At 41.9% G+C, this 21,466-nt stretch overlaps 1 protein-coding gene across 1 annotated transcript; it reads left to right on the forward strand.

Annotated features, from left to right (window-relative positions):
- Positions 1–1,306: 1,306 nt before the first annotated feature.
- LOC123017675 (prostatic acid phosphatase-like) lies at positions 1,307–20,264 on the forward strand. The gene is made up of 11 exons (XM_044419164.1): positions 1,307–1,427; positions 3,761–3,856; positions 5,301–5,387; positions 5,803–5,955; positions 9,899–9,997; positions 11,686–11,790; positions 13,825–13,957; positions 15,737–15,819; positions 17,011–17,117; positions 17,734–17,900; positions 19,653–20,264. The coding sequence occupies exons 1-11, from the start codon at positions 1,311–1,313 to the stop codon at positions 19,964–19,966; spliced, it is 1,461 nt and encodes a 486-aa protein (XP_044275099.1). The 5' UTR covers positions 1,307–1,310; the 3' UTR covers positions 19,967–20,264.
- The last annotated feature ends 1,202 nt before the right edge of the window (positions 20,265–21,466 follow it).

A 21,466-nucleotide genomic window follows, 5' to 3' on the forward strand; every position in this document is an offset into this window, starting at 1 on the left:
TCTGAAGGAGGAGCAGCTTTGAGCTCTGAACATGGCTGCAGCTAGCCAACCAGGCAAAGCTAGTGAAAGGCACTTTGGTCTGTTGCTTCTACCTGCATGCCTATGGACAGTCCCGGATCTACAGGTTCCCTAAACCGCAAATCCATCTCTTCAGGAGGTGTACAGCCATGGTCAGAACTAACTGTAAAACTTTCTCCAGACTGCTGGTCTTCCATCCAACATCACCTCTAACTTTGCTTGGCTTGATTGCACGATTTTTGTCCAAATCCAAGCCAGAACAGCTTCTAGATGATTGTTAAGACTTTTATGTGCCTCTGGGAGCTCACCAAAGGGAAATGAAAGGTACATCTGTGTGTCATGCACATACTGACGAACAGCAGATGTAACAGAACTGGTGAGACTCAACCTTTCAGCAATAGCCCATGTTCCTTCTAATATTTGTTCTGTCCTCTTCTTAGCAGTGAACTGTAGACTGCAATGGAGCAAGAGTCAGTAGTTGTTACCCAAAGAGCCAGTCACAGTGGAGCCATTAACTAGAGGTCATGTCCACTCTAAAGGACTTCTCTTCAGGGATGACTGGAAGATTTGTGTGAAATAATATGGCTCCAGCTAGCTGAAAATTTTAAGTGAGGCAGTTTAGCAGAATGATCCAATGCTAACTTGCCATACACAACTTGAAAAAGGAGGATTGAAAAGAAAATGTGTACTGCACATAGGGAGAAAGGGCAGGACAGGTGTGTAACAGAGTATTTCAACCCCAAAATTCTACTCACAAAATCATCCCTAAAAAATCACCACAAATGAAATTTCAGCATGGTGTCATGCTGTGCAATCCTATGGCCACCAGATGGCATCCAGGCAACCACATAATTCTTCAGATTCGCAGCTACAAACTTAGAAAATCAACTCGGACATCATAGCTGGGAAACTGCACTCAGATTTTCCCTCCCCTGCTTACAGTGAGCATGGGGAAAAAACCCCATGCAAGCTGCTTCACCTTGCTCCATAAGAACAATCTTGAAGAAGGCCTTTGGTAGTATCCCAAGGGGCAGGGTAGGGAGAAGACCACAGCTGCTAAGATATAACCTTTTCACAATCTTGAACCAAATGGTTCTAGAAAAGGTCTCCCCACACCCACACTGTATCACTCATATTTTGGGCTCCACCACAAAACTGCAATGAAAGAAGCTGGGTTAAGAAACAGATCTGTTGCCGCCTAAATGCCACTTCCTATTTGCAATGTATCCACCCCTTGAGTATTTAAAAAGCACAGACACTTGTGACAAAATGTTTGCATATCTGCTGCCAGGATGGAAGAAACAGGTCTTGCAAGAAGCTCCAAGATGCTGTACTTCTTCCTGCCTAGCCTCTTCTTTTTTCTTCTCCTCCAATCTGCTTCAGGACGGGAGCTGAAATTTGTACTTGCAGTAAGTGAAGGAAAGTGGATGGCTTTCCCTCAATGGCTTTGTTGGGCTGATGGGTTCTTCAGACCAAAGCTCTTTATATATAGCTCTCCAAAAGTTTCAGATATAACTCAATCTTAAACATGAAGAACTTACCACAAGTTTCCTTCTTCCTGTAAGATTATAGCACTTCTTTAATTTATTCCGTCTTAATAGTGAACTGTGCCACTTTATAACCTGCATTGTAAAACTGGAAAGTAGATATCATTATAATGTGGGTGCTCATTTTTCTTGTTTTCAAGTTATAACTGTGCTTGCTTAGGCAGTAATCTTTACTCCTTTAATGTAGAACATGTAATATAGTTGGCTTATGGCATGGGAATATGGGGCACGCCATATACTGGAGGGCTACATCCTACATTGTCTCTCACTTTTGTCTGTCCTGGTTAGGGCTGATGGATGTTACATGCCAACAATATGATTTGCATCTGTAATGACACCTGCTGGAGCACCAGTTTTAAATTAGTAGCTTATGTATAAGATTTGTACTTTAAATGACTACCAATTTCATGGATTTCCAAATTGGCTGTCTCAGGCATTTGTTTCACTATCTCTGATGGCTAATTCATGATTTGAATAGCTGAAAGAAACCCTGGGAAAGCACAGACTGAATTTCCAGCACAGTGCTAATGATTGTTAACTAGAGCAAGTGGTGTCTGTTGGCAATTAGAACAGCAATTATGTGATGTTTCACTTAGAATTTCATTGGCTGTGTTCAGACAGCACAATAATTCTTCACTGTGGGTTCTCATGTTGTCTGAACCCAGTCATTGAATTCAGTGAGACTGAGACTGAAGTAAGCATGTACAGAATTGCAGCCTGAATCCTTTCTACTTATTTGATGGACAGGTGGATTGATTGCTGGTCAGACAGAAATGCATATATTGCATTTCTAGTGCCCATGCACCATTCAGAGTGGCTCACAGCAATGTAAAACTACAGTACAATATTTTATTTATTTATTTATTTATATCCTGCCTTTTTCCTACAAAGGGCTCAAGGCAGCTTACATCATTCTCCTCCTCCATCTTATCCCCACAACAACAACCCTGTGAGGTAGATTGGGCTGAGAGTCTGTGACTGGCCCAAAGTCACCCAGTTGGCTCCATGGCTGAGCGGGGACTAGAACCCAGATCGTCTGAGTCCCAATCCCATGTTCTTAACCACTACACCACACTGGCTCATATAAAACCATAGAGTCAATCAGAAGTACAGTAAGAATACTGCCCTGCTGTTTATCAGAAATAATAAAGAACAGGACGTTTGATTCATATTAAAACATCCCATTAAGGTTTGTCATTTTCCAGTAGTAAATGGTGCGACAGTGACTGAGCAGCTGATGCAGAGCCACCATTTCAACCACCGTTGATGACTTGTAGTGATCTCAAAAGCTGCTTTTGCAGCTACAAATTGGAACTAAGTTTAAAACCTCTATTACCCACTGGTGAAAAATGATCAGCAGCTCAGTAAACCTGGCTGCAGGTTTTATTGCCTTCATTGTAATAACTCTCAGCTCACTATTAAGGCATAAAATGAAAAAGGTGTTTCTCATAGGGAAACTTTTTCTGCAATTGTGGCTGCAGCACCAACTTTGCTAATACAGGAAAGGCAACATTGTTGAGTAGGCAGAAGACAGGGCGTACAAGTTAAAGGTGTTAGCTGTACTGACAGCCAAAATCCAGTGCATTCTTGCTTAAGCATATTCAAGTCAGCACTGCATTGGGAAATTTACTAATATTAAAAAGATAGCCGACAACTTAGCAAGTGTATCTTTTGACAGGACTACAGGTGTAGTCTGAAAGCACATGATACAGTAAGGAGATAAGATGCTGCTGCAGTGAAATTCTGATATCCTTCCCAGCAAATTCATTACCAACCCTGCTGGATCAGACCCAAATGGGATTGCATTATAAACAATTTGTATACAGGCATGGAATATGACCTCTGAACCTGCTCTTTAAGGTTGGGCAAGTTCCTAAGGGAACAGCCTGCTTGCAAATGGCTTCTGTCAGGTAGGAGGATATAGGCTGCTGATTCCAGATGGGAAAACAATGAAACTGTGTTGCTCAAGACTCTTGAGCAGGATACTGCCATCCTTTGCTTGCCAGCTCTTTCCCTTCTTTCCACTGACTTAATGTATGAATGATGTTTTAAGCAAATGGTGAGGTTAAATCTCTGCATAGTAATTGTTAAATATTTTGCTCAAGGGCAGGCATTTTAAAAACTGCACTGAAGGGTTTGTAATACACAGAAGAAGAACAACATGGAATAACACAGACTTCCCACCTGTTTACTAGCTTTATCGACATGGTGACCGAAGTCCTGTTGAAAATTATCCCACCAGCCTACACCGCGAAAGTGAATGGCCACAAGGATTCGGGCAGCTGACTAAGGTTTGTTGGTTTCTCACAGAAATAGAAGTATTATCCAAATAACACTAATATAGACATTATCAGTAAGTAATATCAAAATATTGGTAACTAACAATGGGGTATTCCTTTTTCTCTTGCTCCTGGTTATAACAAAGCCCATGGTACATTTCAGATCTTCGATGAAGCTGTCACATAGTCACTTACTTTTAAATTGCCTGAACACCCAAGACACCAAGAATTCTGCTTTAAAATCTCCCAAATTGTGCAATGTGACTCAATGAACTGTTTCATGGGATGGAATGGAATCAAGACAGAGCAAGGGACTTGTTGCAATATGAAGTACTCTATCTTTAGAAAACCTCTCCAAACATTAGCTTTCCCCCTTCCCATCACACACCACAGTTCATCCCAATCAGCAGCGTCTCCTGATTCTCTGTGTTGTTAGAGCACTAAAGGGAATGCCATAGGAAAGAGGCAGGAAAATCCCTTTCTATCTGTGAAATGGATCCAGCATAAGTCTGGATACAATCACTTATGACAGCTCTATGGAAGATTTCAAGGACTAAAAATAAAAAGCGGGAAGAAGCTAACATTTACCCAAGGGATATGTAGCATCATTGCCTTAAAATTAATTATCCCAATTCTTATCATTTTAAGCTCCTCCAAGTTACATTTGATTAGTTCAGTATACAACATTTGCCAAATTCCAACAATTTTGTCCTTTGGAATGCTGAATTGGTGCAAAATTTTGTTCCAGTTCTGTCAGACTGTTGTCCCAAATTAGTGGAGAAGATTTGGAACTTTTAGGATGTCATCCAGCTATCCTGTTCATGGGTAAGATGAAAAATACCACCTTGAAAATAAAATATCTTTGGTTTAAAAATAAACCTAAAATCTGAATAGGCCACTATGCCACTGGCCAAATGAATTATAAAAAGAAATATTAATCCTACATGCTGTTTCTATTCAAAGTGGAAACCAGGGATTACTTACCAGAGACTGCTGAAAAATATCCAGCATGGGAAGGCTATCAAACCTTTGGATGATTTTATGCAATTCTGGGTAGAAGAGGGTAGTCCTGAGAGAGGGGAAATATAGAAGAAATAAACAGAAGGATTTGAATAATCAGTTACCATGTAGCCAAGGTCCCAATGAAGGGGTGCACTAGATGTTACTCTTATATAGATTTGTTTCCCTTTTTCCTCTTTTTTGTATTTTTTGGTTGTTATCAGTGTATTTTTATTTGTATCACTATATTTCAGTATTGCATTTTAGATTAGCGAATAAAATTTTAAAAAACTTTAAACATATCCAACACAGTGGTCCTAGCTTGATGGAAACCTGATCATCATTGGGGTCTGACCATGTTTATCTAATTTCTTTGCTGTTGTACCATGGGGCACTTCAAGGACCCAAGGACCCTAGATTTCTCTTTCGAGCCTAAGCCATTTTTGTCATCCCACAGATTGGGATTCAGCAGCAGTATGAACTTGGACAGTACATCAAGAAGAGATACTCAAATTTTCTATGTCCTGCATATAGACGAGAAGAGGTGAGTAATGGAACTTAAGAGAAAGAGATTTACCCAACTATGGATAGAGAGAAGGATCATAACATCCAGTTCTGAGAATTCCCATACCAGAGGATGCTTTAACATGATTCAACAACCATGCCAGTGGTCTTAATATGCCACATAAAATAGTTGTTGGCACTTATGAGTTTAGCATGAGGCAAATGTGGCATGCCAGGAACTGAGGAAACTTCCAACAAGGAGCTATGGATATCTGGGACACATTCTGGCAAAGGGGTTTGGTGATGGACAAAGCACAATCCCTGAGGATTTTTCTTTCACAACTTTGGTAGACACCTCTGTAGACAATTCCTTGAAGACTTCTCTCCTTTTCTAATGAAGATGTTTTTAAATCCAGATCCAGGGTCATGGCATACTCACCTTTTATTCCTTTTAGATTTTAGTCCAGAGCTCAGAAATTGACCGAACCATTATGAGTGCCCAAGCAAATCTTGCTGGCCTGTTCCCCCCGACTGGTGATCAAGTCTGGAATCCTAAACTCCTTTGGCAACCTATCCCAGTACATGTCGTACCAAGGACATACAATCCGGTGAGTAGTGGAAATCTGAACAATTCAGTCTGTCATTCAGAAATACAATATTTTGACAGACAAAAATGTGTTTGTTTCCACTTAAAAGAAAGAAAATGCTTCTTTAATCAGAGGTTTGTAAAATCTCCAGAGACATTCCACAGTAAGCAGGAGCAAACATTCAACTCTACCCCTTCATGTATAGCCTGTTCACATCTGTTCTCAACAACATCGATCTTTCTAGAAATCCTAGAAAGATCACTGGAAACTGCAACGTACCAGAGAGAATGAGAGAGAGTGGGGGAAGGAGTGGGGGAGGGAGGGAAAACTATGTCCCTGCTAAATAATAACAGAAAGAGTATATAGGATTGCATTTTTTCTTTGTATATGGAAAGACAAGCTGATTTATCTGCCTGAAGCAGGAATATGCTTTGAGTGCTGTCTCAGAGCTGCAGGAACTTTTCCTCCCTCTACAGAGTGGGGGGGGGGGGAGGAATGCCTGCAGCTCCCCCCTGCACCTTATATCTCCATGCACCATTCAGAATAAGTAGCCCTTCCTACTAATGCCATAACTTTTCACTTGCCTATCAGCCAAGTAGTTCATGTCTTTGTCCAGCTTACTGTGCAACAGGACAGCACTTCAGGGGGAAGAGTGAAAGCCTCTCCTTGCATTGCAGCTGTGAAAGGCAGGGAAAGGATTTGGCCGCTTGTGAGCCAATGCCTCTTCTCCCAAGAACGTGGACTCTGTTTGCTACATGGCTCTGTCATGTCTTTGGGGGCTTAGGAGACCTCCTGAAGGCTTCCTTTAGAGACACCGTGGGGGCAGCTTCCTTCCTTGCAAGCCTCAACATATCTTGTTGGATACTATTTCCAGCTCTATCCTGATGGATGGGTAATTTCCTGGCTTGATGAACCAACCAGTCATCATCCTAACTGCATTGGGAAAAACAGGGCAGCCGGAAATAACTAGTTCCCCTTCTGTTTCCAGTTCATATCAGGCTGTTGTCATTTCAGTTAGGTATGAAATACTGCAATACTGTTGCATTGCTTTGGCTTGTGCAAAACTGCACTGTCAGGAAGAAGACTGGGCTCTTTGCCAGCACTTGCACTGAAAAAGGATTCTTTTGGGTACGGGTACCCTGCTGTTTTTTCCACTTTCTTCCTTCTTTCCTTTACAGTTGAAGGTCCTCCTATGATGCAGCTCCCATGACACAGCCCAAGCATGGGTTAAAAAAAAAAAAAAACTGGAGGGACCCATGGAGGAAGGAAATTAATGCCCTCCTTCTCTACCGTATTCTCTCTCATGCTATGCACCATCTTTCCCTTTCTCTCTCTTCACATCTATATTAATCAATTGATTGAACAATCGATTGATAGATTCTCACTTTCTCCACCAGCAAACTTTTGTTATGGAGGGAAACTTTAAGTTTTAGATTCAAACTGGAGGTTCAGGGGGAAATCAATGCAGGGAGCCAAGCAGATGGTGGGGACTCCAGCCCTACATTTTTTTGTTTTTGTTTTGAAAGCTAACAAGCCACCTTAACAGATAATGATTTTAAGGATCTTTTTTTTCTGAAAATGAAACAATCCTTTGTTTATGTGATGAGGTAAAGGAGAAGAATAATACACCATGCTGATAAACATGCTATTTTATGGAAGCGTCTAAATTCAAAAACAAAACAAAGGGTTGGGTTGGGGTTTAATGCAGTTGTCTACAGATGTGTGATCAGAGTCTCCCAGGCTACTCATTTCTTGGCTGGGATACAGTTGTAGGTCTCAGTCTCTGGCTGTGAAGCTGCTATCCTGTATCCCATTATCTTCTCCAGAAGGTCCTTTTCATCCATTCTCTCCCTAGTCTCCCTTTCTTCTCTTAAAGCTTCATCTGTCTCCTTCAGAATCTTCTCACTAACACTCCCTCAGAATTTCCTCCGAAAATCTTCCCAGCATCTTGCCAGGGAAAACCCTTCAGGACCTAATGGCCAGACGGCTGTGCTCCAGGCACATAAAATGTTTCCGGTTTTTTAAGTCTAATTATATAACTGTTTATGTTTATTTATTAATGTTGTAAGCCCTGAGGCTTTTTGCGAATGGGGCAGCATAGAAATGGTTTAAATAAATAAATAAAATAAAAGTTGGCAGTGCTGAGCTATAGGGACCTATTTGAGATGAACTAGGAGCTAGGCAAACAGAGGGATGAAGCCATAGGTGATGGTGATCATGATGATAGTTTCTTAAGGTAGTCCTCAGCTCTTCTGGTCCATGGACTCAAGGGTGAGTCGGGGTGGGCAGGCTGAAGTTCTTCTGGTACATCACCACATGGGACAACTACCCAAAGAACTGCAGTTGCAAGGTCCAGCTGCAGACCTCTTGATGGTGACCTAGATCAAATGGCTCCTTCCCACATTGTTTTTGCTTCTCATTATAGGCTGCTGAGAATGGGATGCGAAATACCAAAATAATGCAGGCCACTCATAAAAAATGAAATTGCGATCCTAGTGAGCACAGGTTTATTAGTAAGAAGGAGCCTAGAAAGCCACTGTGTCCAACTCCCTGCTTAGTGCAGGAGTCCAAGTTAAAACATCCCTAACAGATGTCTGTTCAGCTGCATCTTTAATTTCTCCTGGGTGGGAGGGCCCACAACCTCACAAAAGTAGGTTGGTTCCATTGTTGTATTGCTTTGACTGTCAGGATTTTTTCCCTGTTATTCATCCAGAATCTGCTTTATATAACTGAGCTCATTATTCCGTGCCCAATACTCTGGGTTGATCAAGAAGAACTCCTGCCTTTTTCTGTGTAAAAACTTTTCAAGGACTTGAAAAGTGCTATCCTGTCAAGGCTATCAGTCAAGACTAATCATGGCTAATTCTCCCAGTCTTTCTTTATAGGGCTTTGTTTTCAATCTCCTGATCATCTTTGTTTGCACTGAGAATTCTTGCCCTTGAGAACTGCACTGAAACTTCTTTTTCTTAAGATGTCTTCTATTCAAAGATGAGTTCCATGCTGGTTGTACAGAATGGGCCCACTTCTCCCAAAATGCAGCATTCCAACATTGTTACTTCAGATTCTGAACTGGACAAAGAGGCAGAGTGAGCTGAAATACCAAGGCCAGAAGGGACCAAGATAAGCCAAGTGGCCGATGAAGGACCGGACCACCTCCAGTTGTGGAAAAGATACTACTGAACATGCAGAGCCAGACAGGGAGGGGTGAACTTAATCAGTTTCATCATCTGACAGATATCTGAGATCAAATGAGCAAACCAATTCAGTAGTGCCTATTGTGTCTGCTGTTTGGCCCACAAGCAGGAGGAACCTCCCTGAGGGTGAAACTAACTGGTTGGCTGGAAAGGGAGGAGAAGGATTCACTTATGAATGTCTACTCAGAAGTCCATGACTCTGGCAAGCTCTGTCTCATTCAGGTTCACAGTTTCCCACTGTTATGGTGATTCTGTCCCTTTGTATTTTTTGTGCACAGTTTTCAAATGCACCCATTGACTAAAGCATGTTAGTGTACATTTTAGAAAGGTTTGCATTTCTTCAATTAAACACAAGTTGTTGAAAACTTATTTTCTGGCAAAAATGTATTGCAAGGGGGATACAGAACAGGTTTCTGGATTTGAATTTCATTGGGGTCCACATTCAGCTAAGGAGCTAAGAACTAGCTATAGAACTGAAGCTTTATTTCCCAACCTTCATCCTCCACAAGGTGACATTGATCAGATTCCAAAGAGTCCTCCCATCCTAGCATTGACCAGACCAATGCCTACTTCAGACCAGCAGGATCACTGAATCATGTCACTCCAAGCCAATGCACCGGTCCCTATAGATTACTGGTATAAAGCAAATACTACATCACAGTGAATTATCTCAACCTTAACTGGGAATAATTGCTGTATAAAACCCACAGCAGTGAGTTGTGAAGTCACAGGGCAGCCTGTTACAATCCATTTTATTATTTTTGTTTCAGAAACTGCGTTTTCCATATTTTGACTGTCCACGCTACAAGGAACTTTTGGAAGAAACAATGTCATCAAGAGAATACCAGGCCAAAATTGAATCATACAAGGTAACAAAGAATGAGCAAGGGTGGTGGCGAGAGAGAAAAACAACTTACATTTCCTGAAATGACTGCTTCTATGTTTAGATATATTATGTTGAAATAGTTTCAAAACTAATATTGTAACACAGGATAGTCTGCCAGGACTGGCCCTCTTTGTTCTTTTTATATTTCTGCTTCCAGAGATGGAGGAAGGTATTTATGGGACTTTCTGCCTCAAGTTCATAGGCAGATCCATATGTGGGCAGGGTTGGGAGAAATATGGCAGAGATCACAGAACAGTTTCTTCTTGGCAAAAGGTGCACTAAACTGCTTACTTTGGAAGAGTACATGCATCAAGGACATGGGACATAAGATTGCACTCTATGACATTTGGAACATTTCTGTTTATAGAGACCTATGTTCATCAAATGATAAACATGGGATGGATATCTCAGCTTAAAAAGAGATATGCCCAAGATACATATCCTCTTGAGCTGTAACAAATCCATTTGCCTAAACACACCATCCTTGGGGTACCCTTTTCTCACCTCCCTTCTCAGCACATTGTAATAAAGCAAGAAGTTCTCAGTGAGCCATATTTCCCTGTTATGGCCCAACCTGGAAATATGGTGAGCAGATTTGGAACAAGCCAGGATCTTAAACCATGCTTTGAAGTTGTTTTAAAACGGAGAATATTCTGCTTTTCCACCAAAATTGGCACTCAAGACAAGTTATACTCGCTTATATACTCCCAACCCCTTTTCCCTGTCCAGCTAAATTAGATGAGAACTTAGAGGCTCAGGGGATTTTTAATTAAAATTAGACGGATTATGAAAAGACATAAATCAAAGCAACATTCTTTTTAAGATGTGGGAGATCTAAACTGAAATACTCTCCCTTCCCACCCTTTCAGAAAGGCTTCTGACTTTATTCTTAGGGTGGCTTCCTGCTGGGTGAGGCCTGGATAGGAGGAACATCTTGTTTTACTGGTCATTTCCTGGCAGGATCAGGAACTCTCCCTCAATCTCTTCCCCACCCAGCTCTGAAATGTCTCCCTCCTGTTCCAAGGTGGCCTAGTTCTCATGCTTTGCCTGAGCATCTTCGCTGGGTGACCATGAAATGACAAATCCCTCTGCCCCGTCTCCTCCTTAGAATTGGGCAAATCCATCTGAAGTGATTATAGCATGCAAGAATTGGGGTCCCTCCTTATATCACTAATAAAGCTTGATAAGAACAGCAGTAAGACAGTACATTAAAACACAGCAAGAACAGAATGAAAACAGCATCCAGTTCAACAGGCCCGCAGTTTTTGCCTTCTGGTGAACATAAAGGCTTCTGACACAATGAGAAACTATGGTTAACTGAAGACTTCCTTGGTGCACTGCAGCATGCCAAGAAACAAGGACAATAGAAGCTGCCTACAGTAAGTACATGGACACAAGGGATAATTTATATCTCTGTTTATCAACCCAAGATATGGTTGTCAAGTGATCAGACCAAAAAGTTAAATTAAATACATGATTAGGCTGCTTTAATTCAAAAACTTTAATGGGATCAGAGCAGTCTCCCTGTAGGCCTATCTGCAGCCTATGAAAACCTAGTGTCAGGTTATTACATTCCCTTGACCTATCCATACCTGGTAGGGTGTGGGATCACAACCCATCTTTTGGTGCCTTGACTTGCCCTTGAAGATTTTTGTTTTTATTTTCTTTCAGGAATTTATTGAGACAATAGCTTCTTATTCAGGATATGACGCTTCCTCTCTCAGGAAGACAGACAATTTCAAAATCTGGCATGTACAGGATACTTTATTGTGTGAGGTAATTTTCTTTGACTATCAGACCTTTAATGTTGTAAAAGTTTATTTTTGTTGACCCACCTGCTCGAACAAAGGTTTAAGGGCAGCTAAAATGTTAGAGGAGGTAGTTTTCTCCATCAAGCAAAAAGGATAAAGAAAAAAGTAAGATGGTGATGATGATGATGATGATGAAGATATATAAGGTAATGAGTTTAATTTCTTAGAGAAAAACTGGTAAAGAACATCTTTTGGCATCTTTGGCTCATATATGATAGGGTTAAGAACAAGGCAGGGTTTGCCAGTCACCAGCCTGTTACAAACTAACACCAGACTATGATTTAGCATTAGGAGAAAAGTTTTGGCTCACACACCACTACATCCCCTCTTGTGCCATAATAGACTGCTTAGGGTTTTGGCAAATCCTAACTTGATACTCTGGTTTGCAGGAAAGCACAAACCTGTTTGTATAAAATGGCAAAACATGGCTTAATATTCAGCCACATTGTAGGGTAAATAATCACAACAGCTGAGAAGAGGGAAAAACAGGAAGGAAAGGACAAAATGCTGCTTTGTAGGGCTCCTTCCCGTAAATAAACATGCCTCCACATGACATGCCAATAAACCCTGTATGAAGCAGGTCATCTGAATGAGAGACAAGTGGCTCATATGGAGGAACTAGACCAGGAGAAGAAGTTATATAAGACCAGCTGGAACTTGACTACTCCTGGTGGGCTTGGAAGCATCTGTAGCCACTCTGGTAGCATTACAATGAAATTCCCTCTGCCTTCAAGTTTCTAGGCCTCACTGTCAGAAGCACAAGCTTAAGACCTCCAGAGCCTTGCTATCTGTATTCTAAGAATGGGAAATTTATCAGCAGTGTGACTTGTCACCACATTTGTCTATTTGTGACATTTTTTTTCACACTGGCTCAAGGTAGAATCTGTGCATGAATGTTCTCCTCGGGGGGTGGGGGTGGGGGGTGGCTGCTGGGATTCTGTCAGAGCCAAAAAGCAAATCCAAAGGATTCTAAGGGACTTCCTGAGGTTGGGTGGCCCTTACACATTGCCCTAAAATAGAACATGTTTCACCAAAAAAGAGGACACTGGTTTGCACAAAACATGCAAATACATGTATATATTGAAATCACAAGTGTGGTAGAACGGTACCAGTTGACCTGTGTAGCTACTGTCCAGGTGCTAACTGTGGATTCGAGGCTCAGCTCTTCTATATGATGTTTTCCTGGTTTGTTTTATTAAAAATATAAAGAATGCTAAGGCTTGAAGTTGGTCTTGGACAGGGCAGCCCTTCAAAACAGAGGACAGCCCTTCAAATAGAGGGCTGTCCTCTCTCAAAGGGGACAGGTGCCCATCCTGTGTAGGGCAGAGGTAAAGCTATACATAGGCCATAGGTAATCTGAGGGAAGCAAGAAGGGAGGCAACCAAAACAAGCAGGAAATGGGTCAGATGGAGGTCCAGAAAGTAAACTAGGTTGTCCAGATCTGCTATCAAGATAACAATGGTTCAAGACAAACCTATCACTGCATTTGCTAGATGCACAGGCAGACTGCCTATTTTCAGAGTTCAGAATGGGCTGAACCAGCAGGTTAACAGAGGTAGACATACAGACATATGCCTTGAATAGTTTTGGAACCTACCAACTATCCCCTCACTCCCATAACCAACTGTGGCATAAGAAAGCAGAATTGAAAAGGTCTCAGGATAATAAAGATCTGATTCTTTTCTTTTTATGTGAGCCGTCCCGAGGCTATAAGCCAGGGGTCTCAAACTCACGGCCTGTGGGCCAGTTGCCGGGACGGGTGGGGCCCTGTGGCCTTCAAAGCACCAGCGGCGCCTGGGCCGGCCGTGGGATGAGCGGCCCACCACCGCGGTGGTGGAATACTTGATGCAGCCCAGCCTCACCCAGACTCTACTTCCAGCGGCCCCCAGGTAAGTTGAGTTTGAGACCCCTGCTATAAGCGATGGGACGGCATACAAAAATTCTAAATAAATAAATAAATAAATCACTTGAATTGAATTGAATTGAATTTCCTTTGCAGTCCATTCACAATTATAGCCTCCCTGAGTGGGCTACTGAAGAAGTTATGGGCAAGCTGAATGAGCTAACAGTGTTGTCTTTATCATCACTATTTGGCATTTATAAAAGAGAAGAGAAGGCACGACTGCAAGGAGGTAATTAAGAAGTTTTCACTCAGACATTAGCTTCTTCTGAATGTACCCTCCAGAACTGTGGGACTTCATCACCCATCAGCCCAGCCACCATAGTCAATGTCCAGGAATGATGGGAGTTGCAATCTAGAACCTTTAGAGGACACTTCACTGAAGAAGTCTATATTATGTTTACTATTTATTTATTATATTTATTTCCCACCTTTCCCCCACTGTGGAACTCAAGGTGGCTGCATGTGGTTTCCGAGTGGTCTCTCCTCCAAGCACAGGCTGGCCCCAGACCTACTTAGCTTCAACATGATGGATGCTTTATATGCCTTCAAACCATACTCTGTTGATTGGCATGTCTCTTTGTACAACATACTCTAGCTGAAATAATTCCAGAAAACATGAGGCTGGATCTTCTAACTGGTTTAATTAATGCATTAATTAACAAAAGCCCTCACTGATTAATCAGTGCGGGCCAATTTTAATCAGTGCAGCAGAATTTTAATGAGCAAGACTGTGAGTTAAGAGAACACAGCTTTCTATTTTGGGGCTACTGTTTGGTTCTGCCATTTTGGTGTAGTAGATATCAGGCTTATAGCACATCCCCAGTTTTCAAGGTCAAAGGATGAAGATACAGTATAGAAAATCCCAGGTTGCCAACAAAATCCACAGTATTGTGATGTTGAACAGCCTGAGAATCAGTGATTGGCACAAACAAGTGGAACTGGAACCTTGGTCTCCCTGGCCCCAGTGCAATACTGCAACCACTACACCACATTGACTCTTGTTTCAAATAGGATTAAGATTACAAATGAAGTATCACATAGTGTTTTTTTTAATACTCTGTGTGGTGTGTGTGTGTGTGTGTATTGAGTGATGCTTGAGTTCAGTGATGGAAGGACCAGTGATTTTCAAGGTCTCCTTAATTCTTTTAAAATCACTTTGAAGCTCATTCCAGCTTACTCACGTTCTAGTTTTCAACCTGTGTTTTGGATCATTCAAAACTGTACATTTTGAATGGAAAAAGTGCACACCTCTGTATATATACCCTTTCCCACATTAACTAAAGCATGAAAATGTGTATATAAAATGTGAGGTTTAAAGTTTACATTTTAAATATGGGTTTCTTAAATGTGAACATGAATTTGGGAATTTACAAACATGTCTTGAAAAACCCCCAGCGCTGTTCACATGCGGACCTGAAAATGGGACATGTTTGCATGATTTGCAAAAGAAATTAAATCCTCATACATCCCTGATTGAGTGATCTATATGTCCCCCCACTATAAGGAAAGACATAGCCACCATTCTTGAGGGTGAAGGGTAGCATAGGTAACAGTCAGTCTGGCACAAATGACAGAGTAATGTGTAAATCACACTGATTGCAATTACATATGCCATAGAATTAGTCAGAGTCCCTACTCCAAGAGGGTGTGGATTGAGCATCTCCTTAATTTTCCCCTTACGCAATAGGACTTAAAAATGCTGAATGCTGGTGGAATGGATTCCATCACTGGAAATAGGATTATAGAACATTATTGCAATTCATTATTATCCTGAATTGATTTTCTTCCTCATATCTGTGCTATCCTGTGTGAAAAACTCAGCACTGATGTCTTACTGCTTAAGCTTTAACAGCACTTATGATGCAGTCCTATACATGTATACTCAGAAGTAAGGCTCATTGAGCTCAATCAGGCTTGCTCTCAGGTAAATGTGTAGAGGATCACAGCCTTAGCCATCCTGTAACATTCTTGTTTAGCGCTATTAACAGACTTTTCTACCTTTCTTAAGGTCTCCTTCTAAAAACTATTCTGGAAAATATGTCAAAGGCTGCTACACTTCAAGAGAAGAGAAAAATGCTAATCTATTCTGCAGTGAGTATGAGTTTTCTTGAAAGCTTTGACTGAAGACATCTGTGTAGCTGGCCTGCTCAAGCTGGGTAGGCTTTAAGCTGCTTAACTCTGTTCAGGATCTCAGCCTTCATCCAAGTGATTCTTAAGTTTAAAACAAAGAGATGATACCCACTCTCTAGCCTTGATGAGAATGGACAATATCTAACAGTCATTCTGCAAACTCCACTAAAACATTCTGCTGTGCAAGCACGTTCCCACTATGTTTGCACAATCAGTTGCAGAGGAATAATTCAGAACCACTCATACAACTGCACCTGTGTAAATGTGCCAAGTCCAGCACTTAGAACATTATTTGTACTAATGGATGACACAATGGATCCTGCCCAGCATCTACAGCCAAATGCATGTATCTGGACATGGCCAAAGAACGAAGATGAACAGAAAATTGATCTTTTTTCCAATAGTATATGTGGATTGCCATAACTGACATTTATTCTATGACAGTGTGTTGCCTGGGCAATTAACACATACTTTTTGCACATATGGTTGCCAAAGTAAAAGCTGGGTAATACGCATGTGCTTTCAAAGGTGCTTCCACATTAGTTTTAGCTGGCATGACAGGTTTTCCATCAGATCTTATAACTAAATTCTTTATTGTGTTAAAATAACTCTGCTAGTCTTGTGATATAGAACTAAAGTACTGCAGAAATCATTAACAAAAGACACCAGCAAATTTAGAATATTAACTATTAGGAAGATGCATTTAAATGCTCAGAAGTTAATTCCAAACTGATTCTCCCTCCTCCCTTCCCAACCAAAAAGAGTAGACTCTACCCAGGGATGTATGAGGAATCTGTAGAAAAGCATACCTGCTTTTTCCCTACTGAGTGTGGGAACAAAGCAGGTAACAATCAGGAAAGACACACAAAAATGAATAGCATGCTTGGCTGGACAGGGACCATACACCATAAAATCATTCCTTCTGCAGCCAAGATTCTGACTAAGGGGGCTTGCAATTGAGGCTTTTGTAATATATTTATAATAATTCTTTCCTGCAGTGCAAGACAGTGAAGATGCTTTATGTATTCTCAGATTTGCTTAAGAAATTTTCTGCAATGAAAAGGGCTAAAACTACCTACCTACCCACCCACTTTTAGGAGATTTCCCTTCACCAATAGATTTTACTTGCCACTGCTTTTTTTGTTTTTGCAGCATGACACTACACTTGGTGCCCTGCAGATGGCGCTCAATGTTTACAATGAAAGACTGTTTCCCTATGCAGCTTGCCAGTTTTTTGAACTGTATCAAGAAAAAAATGGGCAAGTATTTTATTGTGAGATCAACCATCAATATTCCCTTCACACCCAGTGCCAATGTCCATTCATCTATATTACACCATCCATATTTTCAAAGTAAAAGTATGTTTTGCAATATAGTTATATTTTTCTGGTCTGCACTTCATAATATTGCAGTACAGCAAATCTTGTAAGAACTATGCCATTTCAAGTCACCAGCTATTTGTCAGTACAAATTCACTGGATATAAGTTGGATGTTGACCAAGAGCTGGTTTATTTTTCATTCTGTGAAACTGCCTTTTGCAAGAGAAGGAATATCATTTAAAATACAATATCTTCTTTTTCAACTCCCCCTCTCCAACAGGAACACATGGAGTTTCAGTGGGGAAATTTTAACTCCATCTCCAAAAATCCCAATTGGGCCAAGGTCCCAATCCAAATCATGGCCACCTGCATTTATACTGGCATAAGGAAACTTATCATAGATAGAATATTTAGTTTAGTCCTGGACTCTAGAAGGATAGTGCCAGCAAGCCCTGTACATTTCACTCTTGCATCTCCAGAAAAAATCACTTCAAAATATATAATCTAACTTTTCCCCTCTTTCTCTCCCTTCTTTGCCTGGATTCTGCAAATCAGAGAGCACACCATTGAAATGCATTTTCGGAATGACACCATGAGAGATCCTTTTCTTCTCACCTTGCCAGGCTGCTCCTCTGCATGCCCACTATCAACATTTGAGAAACTGGTTTCTCCCATCCTAGTGGAAGACTGGTCCAAAGAATGTAAACAGACAAAAAGAGAAGGTAATGCAATATCCCTAGCTAGCCATACAAGATGTCAAAATGGGGGTGGCAAAAAGATGCAATAAGAGTGATATAGTGGTACCTCGGCTCACGAACCCCTTGGTTCACAACCAAATCGGGTCGTGAACAAAAATTTCATGAAAATTTTGACGTGGGTCGCAAACTCTGCATTGGGTGGTGACCAAGATCACAGCCATCTCCCCACCCCCCGAGTGGGAAATGGCCATGATCACAGTTGCGTTCATGCAGGAAAGACGGGCGCAATCTCGGCCATCTCCCCCCCCCCCAACCAGCACAATTGCGGCCATCTCCCCACCCCACCCCCGAGTAGGGAGATGGCCGCAATCATGCTGGTGGGGGGGAGATGGCCCCGTTCACGCCCGTCTTTCCATCCCCCAGCGTGCTCCATTCGCACCTGTCTCCCCCCATGCGCGCCGGGATGACGAGTGCATGCAGGGATGACAGGCGCGATCTTGGTTGTGCTAGGAGGGCGCGGAGATGCGGTGGGAAGGGGGAGATGGCCGCAATCTTTTTTGTTCTTTGTCACTTTGCTTCACATTTTTCTGAAAAATGTGAAGCAAAAAATGTGAAGCAACCATTTATTAAAAACAATGGTTACAGAATGGATTAACCTTATTTACATTGAACCTTATGGGGAAATTTAACTTGGCTCACGACCAATTTGGGTCACAACCAGAGTCCTGGAACGGATTAAGTTCATGAGCCAAGGTACCACTGTATATAAAGCAACACCTAGAGCTCAGATAAGAAAACAGATGAGAGATTCTACAAAACCCTATTCACATCATAAATTAAGGTTTTCCTTTTAGAATGAGTTCTATCACACAAGTCACTGCTGCTGATGTTAAGTGAAAAATTTTTGCTTTAGGGTTTTTTTAAACTAGCTGTACATTTTGTTAGTCAGGCTATAGTTTACCAACTCTGGTGTAGTCCCAATGCCTTTAATATATCTTTCTGTATTAAATACCTGAGGGTGCACTGCCTAGGCCAGCCTTCTCCCCTTTTTTACCTTGGAAGAACCCTTGAAATGTCCATATCTCAGGGAGCCCATGCATAGAAACTATTACAAATTATTACTATAAACTCCTCAGTCCAACATGTAATTTTATTTATACTATTATTGTTGTTATTTATTTTATTAATCTGCCATACCAACCTGCCACCCTTCCCAAAAGAACTGCTTCAGGGATTAAGAGGGGAAAGGCCTCTAGCCCAGCCTTATCTTCCTGTGGGAAGGGTCCACCAGCCAGGTACAAAGGCAGCAGCCTCTCTTCCTTTGTTGCAGTGCTGCACCCCAGAGATAGACTGTCTGTGCCCATGCAAACCACCATATCCTTCTTGCAATGCTCTACCCCTGGGGCGCATTCCTCACCCATTCCTCAGTGCCCAGCACATGTCTGTAAATTGTAGGGGTGTTTGAGATGTAAGAAGATGTGAAATAAGGGTCACTGTTGGTCACTTAATGCTGAGCACACCGAAACATTGCCATGCTGCTCCCTGTGAGCCTCAGGTGGATACACTTCCTGCCCTGGCCCCACCTTCCCTTATATTATAAACACACACATGTGAATTATCTTTCATGAAACTGCAGGGCCCCAGAGATAGAGAAAGGCCGGTCTAGAGAATGCATATTGCTCAATATTACATTAGGGTCCACCTATGTAAGATCAAAAATGAACTTGATGAGCCTGTTATATTTTCAGTATAACCAATCTTCCTTCTTTCTCACAGCAAAATATTCTCAAACTACCATGACCCCAGAACCCAGCCATGACCCAGATCTGAAGCCACAGGCTGATGCGCCAGTGGTGCCAAGTCTGGAAGCCGTTGGTGCAACAGAGACCCTTAAGCCTGAATTATCCAAGATGCCCCAAACCAAGACCCCTGAGTCAAAGACCCCTCATCCCAAATCAGTGACTGTGGTTCCTGAGCCAGCATACCTAGCTCCAAGGGCCTCACAACCCACCAGGCCTTTGCGCCAACGCAGAGATCACATCTGGCCCAAGTTCTCGGAGAGACAAAGGAGTGCCAAGGTGCATATCTGAGGCCTGCCCACCTAAGTCTTTCCACTTATGTTGAAGTGGGCGGAGGCTGAAGGGCTGGTTTGGGTGTTAAGGAACAAAGGGCTTCAGTCCGGTCCCTAAGCTGTTGGAGCCAATTACTCCCTATTAACTTGCCTTGTGTGTGGCATTGTATTGAAGCTAACTGAAATTCAATATGATCTCTGACCAGGTATCTCTAAAATGAAGATAGGATGAATAATAAAGCACAAGCACTCTGTGACAAGTTAACACATGTTGACAGTTAACCTTGCTTTAAAAATAAAAGTCCAATGCAGTAAGACAGAGAGGCTTTGGCTTCTGTGCAGCTGATGAACTCCAGAAATGTGAATGACATTCCCCATTTGCCAGAAAGTCACCATCATGGACACATGTGGCTCTGGGTGGTGGGAAGAGAAGGAGCCGGCAGGTCTGCTTCCTGCACAGCAGCAGTAGCTCTTCCTATGGCCTGATGCCACAGGGCCAAGTGGAAAGCTGATTGGTTCAGTGGGGTGGGGGGTAGCACCAGAGGAAACGAAATGGAGTGGGAATGGCTGCAGACTGTCCCTGCTCTGATTGGCCTATGGCCCAGGGAAGTGAGGCCTTGTGGGATGGGACAGGGTGGGCCTGTTGCCATCATGGCTTTCACTTCAGAGTCCTACCATGAAGAATAGTGCCCAAGGGGGTCCAGAAGAGTTCAGGCTTGTCCATCATTTGTAGTACCCTAAAGGGGTCTTGGTGACGCCATACTATTGGAGCCTTTCCTGGTATTGTGTTATTTGATGACAGGTAGAGGCAGTGCTTTTTTTTGTTTAAAAAAAAAGTGCCAGAACTCACATCTTGTTAATCTTTTATTTAGGGTTTATTTAGGGTAATCTTTTATTAGCAGGACTGGTGGTTGAGAAGTAATTAGTAATTTTTTTTCATTTTTAAATTTGGGGTCACACTTTTACACTAAAAATTAAAAAAAGATTTTCAATTCACCAACTTTTTTTAAAATAAGGAAATTATTTACCTTTTGCACATAGCCAGTGACTCTACACACACCAACACCGTGTAATGCAATTTAATGGTTGCCGCCCGCAGTAAGCACTCAGCATGTGACCACACGACCAATCACAAGCTGAGCAGTGCCATCACAACCAGCGTGGACACACAAGCAGCCCGCATGCACCATTTTAATGATTTTGCCGCCGACTTGCTATGCCTGACAGGGCAATTCAATTCTGGAAAAATCTGTCGAAAAAAGGTGCCAGAAAGCCGTTTCAGTGCATTCTATGACAAAAAAAGCCATCCACCCTGCCATCTACCACCATTGCTCCTGGCAAGTGGACAAGGAAATAAAATTGCACAGTGGCTGAATCGCCAGATGATAGGATTCATGCTTCTGCCAACCCTATTTTAAAAATGAAGCCATTTAAGTGGTGCCTCCAGTTGTTTCTTTTGTCCTTGGGATGGGTTTATGCTGTGCTGCACAAGTGCTAGTTACAAAATGTATCCTCCAAT

This window comes from Varanus komodoensis, unplaced genomic scaffold, assembly GCF_004798865.1.
Source record: "Varanus komodoensis strain SLA01 unplaced genomic scaffold, ASM479886v1 scaffold10, whole genome shotgun sequence".
NCBI classification, from domain to species: Eukaryota; Metazoa; Chordata; class Lepidosauria; order Squamata; family Varanidae; genus Varanus; species Varanus komodoensis.